This window comes from Polypterus senegalus, chromosome 7 (assembly GCF_016835505.1).
Source record: "Polypterus senegalus isolate Bchr_013 chromosome 7, ASM1683550v1, whole genome shotgun sequence".
Taxonomy (NCBI): Eukaryota; Metazoa; Chordata; class Cladistia; order Polypteriformes; family Polypteridae; genus Polypterus; species Polypterus senegalus.
In genome coordinates, this window is record NC_053160.1 from 10,419,504 (window position 1) to 10,432,107 (window position 12,604).

Here is a 12,604-nt window from a genome sequence, read left to right on the forward strand (position 1 = left end):
CGAAGAGGAATCCTAATACCTGCATATCTCACTAACACGTCAGTGGTGATTTACTGTCGCTGAGTGAAGCTATTCCTGTTTTTTTTAGAAGCCTGACCTTCAAGGACAGTTACTACTTCATTTTCAACAGGCTTACCAAATTGTCATTTATGGGCAATCAGAGGTTTCTTCTCTGCACGAATAACAACTTTGAAGTCTTTTTGGGGTGGAAGGGAATCTACGATGGCTTTAAAAAATGTATTGAAATTTTAACATAATTGTATAGTGGTACCTCGGTATACATCCTTAATCCGTTCCAGATCCTTTGACTTATACCAAACAGGACGTATGCCTAACAAATTTTTCCAAAAAGAAATAAAGGGAAAATGATTAATCCGTTCCCATGAAAAAAAATCCTATTGTTATTGGCATAGTATACATTGATGGGGTTGTATAAAATAATTTAAACGCTGCTTAATACTAAAATACATAAGTACAAAAGCGATTAGATGAAATAAATGAAAATTTAACCTCGCTTTACTTTTTAATAAAGTCTTTGTTTTTCACAATCGTAGATACCATCGTTCTCGGCATACGGTATGCAGCAGCCATGTCCCGGATACGCATGCCACCTTCATACTTTTCAACAATCAATTCAAATTTACAAAGAAAAATTGTATATAATACAGCTATGAGGAATAATGAATGAACCTGACAAACAGTAGAGATACTCATCTGTCTGATGTTTTATGTGCTAGGACATAATGGGAAAAAAAGAAACAAAAGGGTACAGTTGGTGGCTGTGCTTGCCGTACCTAAAGCCTTCACATCATCATGTCTCTCTCAAGTAGCATGTTATTGGCTGTCAGGAAAAGGGGTGTGACGTGATACTTTGGTATTGTGAAACTGTGCTGTAAAGACATGACACAGTCATGTAATTAAACATTCCCAGTGATATAAATTGTATAATATGACATGTTCATGTAACAAGATCAGCAACTGCTGTTGTCATATTTGACAAAACCTCCAGATAGAACTCATGAAATGTGACCTTGGCTTAAGCTAGCTCATCACAGTTGGTGATCAGGCCTATGCTGGTGGTTTCAGCAGCAAATGTAATTTTGGAGTTGGAGCTGTGTTTGATTGACGCAGTCACAAGTCAACACAAGGTACAGAAGGGGACTCAGCACACTAACATGTGGACTGCCTGGGTTGAGGATCGGTATTGAAGGTTTGATGCCACCAGTCTGAGGTTTGTTGGTTAGGAAATCCAAAATCTAGTCACAGTCAGTGACACTAAGGGCTACGTTGGAGAGTTTTTGGGGTCAGCGTTGCTGGTACATCTGTGTCCAATGCCGAATTCTCTATAAACAGGACTTGGGCTTATCAGTTTTTATTATACAGACATTCCAGGGTTATATAAAGTGCAACACACGTGGCCTTCTCTGTGGACTGGTTTTCAGGATTTGCAAACTGAAGGCAAACACATGAAATACTGTGGCTGCTAATTTATCCACCACTGTGAACTGGACCTGGACATTTGGAGAAGCTACTTGAGCATACCAAGGAACATTGGGGCTGTTAGCATGTTCTCAAGTAACATCTTGATGGTTCATAGCCACTGCATGTGACGTACAACTAACTATGGTTCTATGTTAGATTACCTGATACCCCTAGGAGGGTCCTCTGGAGTTAAAACTAATCTGTTACTCATTCTAATCTTTTGCATTTTTCAAAATCTGAGTTTAGGTACTTCTCTTACGTAATACTTCTGCATGCCAATCCCTCCTCAGATATCTGTGTTCTCACTGTTGACCTTTCTGTATTGTGCCTAACCCAAAGAGCACAAAAAAGTAAGTATTTTGTCTGGAATCAACAGGCTGACCGATAATACTGGACTGTCACATTTGATTTTATTCCTGAGCCAAGCAACAATTTCCACTCTCTTTCATTTCTTTTTTTATTAAAGCATATTTGTTAGAATAAGTGACAGTTATTTACTTTTATGCAATGCTTTTGACAGATGATTCATTGACAGTGCTGCACGCTGTGCTGTCAAAAGCAAAACCACAAGCCATTGTTCAGTTCTATTTAAATAGATAATTAACAAGCAAGCATGTTGCACATGCCAAAGTCTTTATCTTTACATCATCTGAGAAGATTCTAGCAGCATGCGATGCAGTTTTAGATAAAAACATCACCCAAAGGAGGGTCAATTCTTGCGTGATATGCAGATCTGCATTTGGCCAGTTGGCCTTCTTGGGTGTTTTTTAACAACAAAAACCATGAAAAGTGTTTATGCAAAACAGTTGCATTTACGAGTTAAAATAATAAATATAGTAGGGCTGTAATAATTTAACTGCCATAATCAGTGATAATTGATTATTAAAAGCACTGGCAACAAATCACTTTTTCAAATTAATTAATTGGTTATTACATTAGGTTGACTATGTTATGGTGTGTAATTGTGTCACTATTGCATTCAATTGTGAATGTATTTAAAGCAAATGATAGAGAAGACAATATGACTTAAAATTTCCTGAGTTTTGGAGCAGTTTACTTGGAATTGAAGCAAAAAAAGGGTGTGAGTGGCAAAATGTGAAGGTCTGACTTTGTATGGCACAGATATGATTGTTTGAAAAGGAAACGCTTCGTTACAGGCTCTGTGGAGGTGGTCAGACATTTTCATGATGCCTTGCCAGTAAACTGTCCTTATCATAAAGTTAAAAAAACAAAATGTAAATGACTTGTCTAATTTTGAAGTGTTGGTTTAATGTGATTCTGAATACATAACCCACAATGTAAGTTCAGCTAATTTAATTTTTTGAAAACTTTTGTGTTTTTAAAGAAATTGTGTGTGTGAGTTCATTGCTCAACCAATGCTAGTTTTTTTGGGTTTTTTTTATTACTATTTATTTTTAGTTTATTGTTATGTAAATGTTTCATAAAAGCCTATATTATGTTTAAAATATCTAAAAGTAGTTCATTAAAAAAAAAAAAACAAAACTTTCTGAAAACTTTTTGCCAACTTTTTTTTTTTTGCCAAAAGGTTCCGTTTCATGAACTTTGTGTTTAATTTAGAATTGAAATAAGTTATCATTAAATGTTGTATTTGTTACAAGCCAACTAATCGACAAAATAATTAACAGAATAATTGTTAGTTGGAGTCCTATAGCATGAATAAGCTATCCAAATTATGTTAAAAGCTATAAATAATATTACAACAGGTTTTAGGATTTGGTGTTTAAAGATGTGAATGCAGAGCTGTAAGTGAGGAAACAAATAAGAGAGCCGTGTCCAACACCAGCTTTTTGCTGTACATTTCAAATTATTTTTTTCGGCTACTATTTTAAATACCATGTGTAATAAATAATAATTTTACATATTGTTTTTCAGTTATAATTGTTGAAGTATGTGAAGATTTTAACCTAATTGTTTTAGAAAATAAACATTTGAGAATTTTAAGTTGACATTTTGTGCATGATGCTTAAAATGGTTAAGGGATGTGTTCAGTACAGTCTTAGTTACAGTTTTAAGTAATTCAAATACTCAGTGGATTTTATTAATCATTTAGGTAAACACTCAATAAGAATTTTAACTTGTTACTGAAAATAGTAATTATCCCTCTCAATTAATCAACAATTTATTTTTTTTCCAGCAAAAAATATTGTCCTTGCAGGAGTAAAGGTACGTTTGTTTGATATTTCATTTGATAGTTTTTGTGTATTTTCCCTAATATTTCTGTTACTTTGTGAAGTTCTTTCTATTATTGCCTTCACACTACAAGTATTGTAGTATGCACATTGCTGTGGAGTCGGAGTTATAAGTAATTACTGGGTTACTGTACCGACTCCAACCCCAGACTAAATGTAAATTGTGTTAAAATTTCCAATTACAGTTACTAATTCGATTAAACTGTTTTTTCTTCAAGCCACTTGATAAAAAATATAGCCTCTTTTTTAATATACAAAGTTTTGTCTTATCGTTAATGTTATTTAATGTTTGTAACTTCTTTAATAAACAATATACAGTATATACTCACGTATAAGCCGGGTCTTGAAACCCTAAAAATCGATCATAAAATCAGACCCCGACTTATACGCTCGTTCAAAAATGCGACACTTAATTTTTTTCTTTTAACATCTTCTTGCCTCCTCCAATCTCACACCAATTTTTCAGACGCGTTGAATTTTGTTGCAGCAGCGCAGTTATCAATTTCTTTCGCCGCTTCAACAACATTTCATTTAAAACCAGCTTCATATTTTCTTCTGATCGAATGCTCCGTCGTAGATAAGGGATGCTCTTATGATAAAGGTGTATGAGGGTGTGAGATACAAAAAACACAAATCAGTGCAAACGGCGCTTTGGAATAGTTCGGGTATTTCTGTGTGGTCACGTAGGCACAATAGAGAGGGAGAGAGTTTAGGAGCACACGCTGATACAGCACATTGCCGGATCCACATAGATTAAAAAAGGCCGTGTGCTCCATGGTTCCTCTCTCAGGTGGGCGTTAGCATATCATAATCCCTTGTACCAATAGCATGAGTTTTCCGCATTTGACTTATATGACCGACATTATAAAATACCAGAAATTATACGGTAAAATCAAGTCCTGACATATATGCTGGAGAACTTATCCATGAAGGTATACGGTAAAAACAAAAGCCACTACAGCCTTTAAACCCAAAATTTAACAGGTTAGGGTGCTGAAAAGTAGTCTTTTGATTTGTGCTGGCAGTAATATAATGCCTTTTGTCTGGTATGTTATATGCTTTCAATCATCGTAGTAGATATATGGGTCTAGTTACAAATAGAGGAGCTGGAGTCAGTGGTACCTGAAATTGAGGAGTTGGAGTCGAAGGTTTTGTGTACCAACTCCACAGCGCTATGTGTCTACAACAAGACTGTGGAAATCATACTAACTTTACCTTAATGTGTGGCCGCTCTGTCTTTTTTTTTTTCTTTTCAATTCCCATCATTTCCCATTCTGGCTGCAAATCAGAACTTTTTTACATGAGTTATCTTTTTACATCAGTTATTTTTACATGATTGATGTTTTACTGCCATTTTGGGTATAACTTGCATGGTTGAAGGATAGTATCATTTACAATACCTGGGAGAACGGAGTGTTTTTCCTTAATCATTTTCTTGTTAGTTTCATTGGATGACAAATATACAGTAGTATGCTGAAAAGGGAACAATGCTTTATAATTCTTTTATTCATCTAACTGATGAATACTATCATCCTTAAATTCTAAAACAGTAGCAGAATGTGATATTAGATACAGTGCATCCGGAAAGTATTCACAGCGCATTACTTTTTCCACATTTTATTATGTTACAGCCTTTTTTTTCCTTAGAATTCTACACACAACACCCCATAATGACAACGTGAAAAAAGTTTACTTGAGGTTTTTGCAAATTTATTAAAAATAAAAAAACTGAGAAATCACCGCGTACGTATACACGTGGACAAAATTGTTGGTACCCTTCAGTCAATGAAAGAAAAACTCAAAATGGTCACAGAAATAACTTTAATCTGACAAAAGTAATAATAAATAAAAATTCTATGAAATTTAACCAATGAAAGTCAGACATTGCTTTTCAACCATGCTTCAACAGAATTATTTAAAAAAAATAAACTCATGAAACAGGCCTGGACAAAAATGATGGTACCCCTAACTTAATATTTTGTTGCACAACCTTTTGAAGGCAATCACTGCAATCAAACGATTCCTGTAACTGTCAATGAGACTTCTGCACTTCTCAGCAGGTATTTTGGCCCACTCCTCATGAACAAACTGCTCCAGTTGTCTCAGGTTTGAAGGGTGCCTTTTCCAGACGGCATGTTTCAGCTCTTTCCAAAGATGCTCAATAGGATTGAGGTCAGGGCTCATAGAAGGCCACTTTAGAATAGTCCAATGTTTTCCTCTTAGCCATTCTTGGGTGTTTTTAGCTGTGTGTTTTGGGTCATTGTCCTGTTGCAAGACCCATGACCTGCGACTGAGACCAAGCTTTCTGACACTGGCCAGCACATTTCTCTCTAGAATCCCTTGATAGTCTTGAGATTTCATTGTACCCTGCACAGATTCAAGACACCCTGTGCCAGATGCAGCAAAGCAGCCCCAGAACATAACAGAGCCTCCTCCATGTTTCACAGAAGGGACAGTGTTCTTTTCTTGATATGCTTCATTTTCCGTCTGTGAACATAGAGCTGATGTGCCTTGGCAAAAGTTCAATTTTGTCTCATCTGTCCATAGGACATTCTCCCAGAATCTTTGTGGCTTGTCCACATGTAGTTTGGCAAATTCCAGTCTGGCTTTTTTATGATTTGTTTTCAACAATGGTGTCCTCCTTGGTCGTCTCCCATGAAGTCCACTTTGGCTCAAACAACGACGGATGGTGCGATCTGACACTGATGTTCCTTGAGCTTGAAGTTCACCTTGGATCTCTGTAGAAGTTTTTCTGGGCTCTTTTGTTACCGTTCGTATTATCCGTCTCTTTGATTTGTCATCAATTTTCCTCCTGCGCCACGTCCAGGAGGTTGGCTACAGTCCCATGGATCTTAAATTTCTGAATAATATGTGCAACTGTAGTCACAGGAACATCAAGCTGCTTCGAGATGGTCTTATAGCCTTTACCTTTGACATGCTTGTCTATAATTTTCTTTCTAATCTCTTGAGACAACTCTTTCCTTTGCTTCCTCTGGTCCATGTTGAGTATGGTACACACCATGTCACCAAACAACACAGTGACTACCTGGAGCCCTATATATAGGTCCACTGACTGATTACAAGATTGTAGACACCTGTGATGCTAATTAGTGGACACACCTTGGATTAACATGTCCCTTTGGTCACATTATTTTCAGTCTTTTCTAGGGGTACCATCATTTTTGTCCAGGCCTGTTTCATGAGTTTATTTTTTTAAATAATTCTGTTGAAGCATGGTTGAAAAGCAATGTCTGATTTTCATTGGTTAAATTTCATAGAATTTTTATTTATTATTACTTTTGTCAGATTAAAGTTATTTCTGTGACCATTTTGAGTTTTTCTTTCATTGACTGAAGGGTACCAACAATTTTGTCCACGTGTGTAAGTATTCACAGCCTTTGCTCAATACTTTATCGATGCACCTTTGGCAGCAATTCCTGCCTCAAGTCTTTTTGAATATGATGCCACAAGCTGGGCACACCTATCCTTGGCCAGTTTCGCCCTTTCCTCTTTGCAGCACCTCTCAAGCGCCATCAGGTTGGATGAGAAGCGTCGGTGCACACCCATTTTAAGATCTCTCCAGAGATGTTCAATCGGATTCAAGTCTTGTCTCTGGCTGGGCCACTCAAGGACATTCACAGAGTTGTCCTGAAGCCACTCCTTTGATATCTTGGCTGTGTGCTTAGGGTCGTTGTCCTTCTGAAAGATGAACCGTCGCCCCAGTCTGAGGTCAAGAACGCTCTGGAGCAGGTTTTCATCCAGGATGTCTCTGTACATTGCTGCAGTCATCTTTCCCTTTATCCTGACTAGTCTCCCAGTTCCTGCCACTGAAAAACATCCCCACAGCATGATGCTGCCATAACCATGCTTCACTGTAGGGATGGTATTGGCCTGGTGATGAGCGGTGCCTGGTTTCCTCCAAACGTGACGCTTGGCATTCACACCAAAGAGTTCAATCTTTGTCTCATCAGACCAGAGAATTTTGTTTCTCATGGTCTGAGAGTCCTTTAGGTGTCTTTTGGCAAACTCCAGGCAGGCTGCCATGTGCCTTTTACTAAGGAGTGGCTTCCGTCTGGCCACTCTGCCATACAGGCCTGATTGGTGGATTGCTGCAGAGATGGTTGTCCTTCTGGAAGGTTCTCCTCTCTCCACAGAGGACCTCTGGAGCTCTGACAGAGTGACAATTGGGTTCGTGGTCACCTCCCTGACGTAAGGCCCTGGTCCCCCGATCGCTCAGTTTAGATGGCCGGCCAGCTGTAGGAAGAGTCCTGGTGGTTTTGAACTTCTTCCACTTGCGGATGATGGAGGCTACTGTGCTCATTGGGACATTCAAAGCAGATGAAATTTTTCTGTAACCTTCCCCAGATTTGTGCCTCAAGACAATCCTGTCTCGGACGTCTACAGACAATTCCTTTGACTTCATGCTTGGTTTGTGCTCTGACATGAACTGTCAACTGTGGGACCTTCTATAGACAGGTGTGTGCCTTTCTAAATCATGTCCAATCAACTGAATTGACCACAGGTGGACTCCAATTAAGCTGCAGAAACATCTCAAGGATGATCAGGAGAAACGGGATGGACCTGAACTCAATTTGGAGCTTCATGGCAAAGGCTGTGAATACTTTTGTACATGTGATTTCTCAGTTTTTATATTTTTAATAAATTTGCAAAAACCTCTTTTTCACGTTGTCATTATGGGGTGTTGTGTGTAGAATTCTGAGGAAAAAAAATGAATTTAATCCATTTTGGAACAAGGCTGTAAAATAACAAAATGTGGAAAAAGTGATGCGCTGTGAATACTTTCAGGATGCACAATAGATAGATTGATTCTTTCTTTCTTTCTTTCTTTCTTTCTTTCTTTCTTTCTTTCTTTCTTTAATAATCCCAAGGGGAAATTCACAATGCAATGGCACTAAAACTTTCTATATCCCTCTTAGCAGTCATAGTAAGTATGTCACTGAATATCATTTTTTGTTTATGCTACATTGCATATGTAGTTGACTTACAGTATTATCACTGACAAGCTAAAATAAATTGACAAAGCTATTCAATGTAAAATTGAGCATATTTTCATTTTACAAGTGATGGCACAGTTTTTTTTGAGTGGACTTCTATTATGGATGAGTTTTTTTTTTTTATTAATTTTATTTCAAGAAAGTAACATAGTATATAGTTAGGCAGATATAACATTATACAAAACATACTTCAAAATAAATCTAGAAAGAACACCAGAAAAATAAAACAAAAAAGAGAGAAAAAGACAAAACAAGAGTTCAAGTGTTCATTCTTTTTAATGGAGCTGATGATTTGTGGTTCAGACACATTTCCTTGAAGAACTGCAGGTAAGTCTTAGTGAACCCCATCAAGGTTCTCTGCACGGTCTGATTGCTTCATAGATAAAGGTTAAGCTGCTCATGGCTTGACTGGTTGAGTTCTTTCCCTTTGTTAATAATATGGCTTAGTTTATTTCCAAGAAAGTTACTTGAGTATTCTTATCCTCACCTATTACATGTTCTTGTGTTTATATTTTTTGTCTTTTCTTCAGTTTACTTCCTTGTAAAATCTCACGTTCAGGTTTTAAGAAACCTTACTAAGTTCATAATGGTAACTATTTTAGGCTTTGACTGTCCATGATACAAAGAAATGTGAAACCTGGGACCTTGGAACTAATTTCTTTATTCGTGAAGAAGACGTTTTGACCCAGAGAAGCAGGCAAGTGGTTTTTTTTTTGGATTTGAAAATAAGTATATTGGTAGAAATTCCACTGAAAAATAGACTTTATATAACTTGTTAGTAGTTAAAATAGAAAGTACCAGTGTCTGATGCTTGACACATTTAGTGTACAGTGGAACCTCGGTTCACGAACGTCTCTGTACACATACAACTCGGTTTACGACCAAAAAGTTTGCCAAACTTTTGCCTCGGGTCACAACCACACATTCGGTATATGAACAAGCCAGTTTCCCTTTATGTTTGTACATTTTCAGTCTCTCCCTGTGCATTTCTTGTGCATTGAGCGAGCGAGAGAGAGTGCGACACACACACAGGCGGCTTGTAGCGTCTTGAGAGACACACACACACGAGACACAGGCACACACACACACAGGCATGTGAGACAGAGGCACACACACACATGCGCGCGCACGAGACAGAGGCACACACACTCACAGGCGCTCCAGGCTCTCCAAAGAGACACACGCACACACGAAAGAGAGAGAGAGCGAGCTAGCAAGCGAGAGAGGGAAGGCTGGACGCATAAGGTAGAAAATGTTTGTTTTTGTTTTCAGTTCTGTTTACAGCGATCAGTTCATAGCGTGCATTGTGGCAATGTTACTTTTCTTGGTGGTTTGTTAAATTACGGATTTTTTAAATGTTCATTTTTTTCCCTGTGCTTAAAACTCATTTAAAAAAAAAGTGTTTTTAGCGAGCAGTTCCTAGCACTATAGCATGAACTATTGCAGTGTTAGTTTTCTCTGTTGTTCAAGGTTTTCTTAGTGTTATTCAATGTTTTTACATTTAGTTTACTATTACGCTGTGCATTCTATGGTATAATTAACTATATTTGTGCTTAAAAACTAAAAAAATATATATTTACATACAGTTCGTATGGTCTGGAATGGATTAATTGTATTTACATACAATCCTATGGTGGAAATTGCTTCGGTTCACGACCAAATCGGTTTACGACCATTTTTGGACCGAATTATGGTCGTGAACCGAGGTTCCACTGTACATTTTTCTGAAGAGATGGCACATGCTTTAAAGAATATTTTTAGCAGTATGCTACACTTTATCATTAGAACTTTCACTTTAAATTTGACTTTTTTTTTTTGAACCTTGCATTCACAGTTTTGCTTTGAAAAGATTGAACATTTACAAAAACGATCTTAATGAAAACACGTGTTAGGAGTGCAAACATCTGACGTGTTACTGGAATTGGAGCTGTAAATAACGATAACTTTTGCTTTTCAAGTAAATCCTACTACATATATAAAATGAAAAAAGATCAGTCTGTGTCTGTCTCTGTACTGTACATAACTCTCAACACTGCTATATACCGTACTTGATTTAACTCCATCTTTTAGCAGCTAACAAGTGATGTTGTCAATGATACTCACAACCACACCAATAAAAAGTGTTGGCAAGTGACCACTAAGTGTTTAGATAGATAGGTAGAATTCTTTATTGTCATTATGCATACACATAACAAAATTTTTGTTGGTAGGACTCGGCTTCAAGGAAGAATACTTAAAATACACAATACACTATAAATAATAAAATAAACATAATAAGTATAAAAGACAGCAGCAATAAAACATCATTATTTAGACACTTTAGCTGTTGTGGTATTGTGAAATCTACTGACTGGATAGTAACCCCTTGTAATTTGCATGGATTATAGGGTGAAGGACCTCCACAAATGCAAAAATTTGAATATTACACTAAATAAGATGCAAAAAATTACAAGAAGTGTAAGATAGAATGATCTTTGCACAATCAAATCACGTGTATGAGACTGGCTGCCCAGTTAAAGATGCTGATCCAGACAAAGTGCATAGTTCAACAGTTCTTTAGTGAGCTTTAACTTTTTACAAAATGTAAATTACTGTAATAAATGTGGGTGTTTATATATTAGTATAATACAAGCCATAGTTTTGAAGGCTCTATGGCAGCTGCTGATGAGAGTCTTTCAAAAGCCCTGACACACAAATCCTCTAACTCGGGCTGTAACACACAGGTACACAGGCCCCGTTCACATATCCGCAGGATAGCTGACACTTAATTTTTTATTTTTAAATATTTATTTTACAGCAAAATGCAATACTTGACAATATATTCTTTTGTTTTATTGCATTATTAAATAACTAATACTTTTTTTTGTTTTTCTTTATTTGACTATATGGCTAAAATTGACACAGTCAATAAATCTAACCCTGTGACTGTATTATGTACTGTACGGAGTATGCCTGCAACCAAGCAACTCTCATTTCTTTTTTTACTTTCTGTGCAAATTCTGCTTTAAAATAAAGTACTCACCTGTATTATTGATAACTAATGTATTAACGCCACTTTTTCTGGCTGCTTTGTCAATAGCATTTGCTTGTTTGACACTCACAAATAAATACTACAGTCTGCAAATAATTTCACTTAATGGGAAACAGACAATTGTCTAAGGTTTTAAATCAAGTGAGGAATATTCATTCAGTGTGACACCAGTTGTCTAAAATTCAGAGCATAACAACCTGCTTCTTGTATAAGTTCAGATGGACCCATTTTGGATTTAAATAATCTGTCATTCCAACTGCTCAGCTCCAGCCTCCCTGTACATTCCAGCTTGTTTGTTCCTCGTCTGGTGTCCACTGGGTGCTCTAAACCCCTTGATTGTAATGTATAACCTTCATATGTAAGGCATTGAAATAAAACTCTTTGTAAAAGCTTAGATTTTCAATTCTATTTAATTTTAAAGCCAATGGAACTAAAATTAAAGTAAAAAATGACATCTTGTTCAACATCTGGTCTGAAAGTCTGGCTTGTTACAAAAAAAAATAAATAAATAAAGGTAAGCATGTCTGGTGCATCAGGAAGATCTTCTCATGCTGTATGACTGTGTTTATTTGTTGGGCTGTAAATTTTAAATGAAAACATTTTAAATAATGAAAAACTGTCCCATTTAAGTATATCCTATACCATACCATAACCTTTGTTTATTTCTTCATCTTCACATCCCTTCTCCAGATTACTTCTACTGTAAGAAAATTTAGAAAAACAGCCATTATTCAGTCAGGGAAGAGAAGAATCTTAAAGTTATTTTGTTCTTTTTTTAGGTTTTGTTTTTTTGGATACCATTTTATTTTTCATTTCAAGAGTTTCTGTAATTACTGTAATTTATCAAAATATATATATTCTCTAAA

The 12,604-nt window shown here is 36.5% G+C and overlaps 1 protein-coding gene across 1 annotated transcript in view; it reads left to right on the forward strand.

Annotated features, from left to right (window-relative positions):
• Window positions 1-12,604, forward strand: part of uba6 (ubiquitin like modifier activating enzyme 6) — a 123,280-nt gene that overhangs the window by 24,715 nt on the left and 85,961 nt on the right. The window contains exons 4-5 of the mRNA XM_039758221.1: window positions 3,638-3,666; window positions 9,310-9,404. Of these exons, the coding sequence (XP_039614155.1) occupies window positions 3,638-3,666; window positions 9,310-9,404 (124 nt within the window). The remainder of the gene's footprint in view (window positions 1-3,637; window positions 3,667-9,309; window positions 9,405-12,604) is intronic.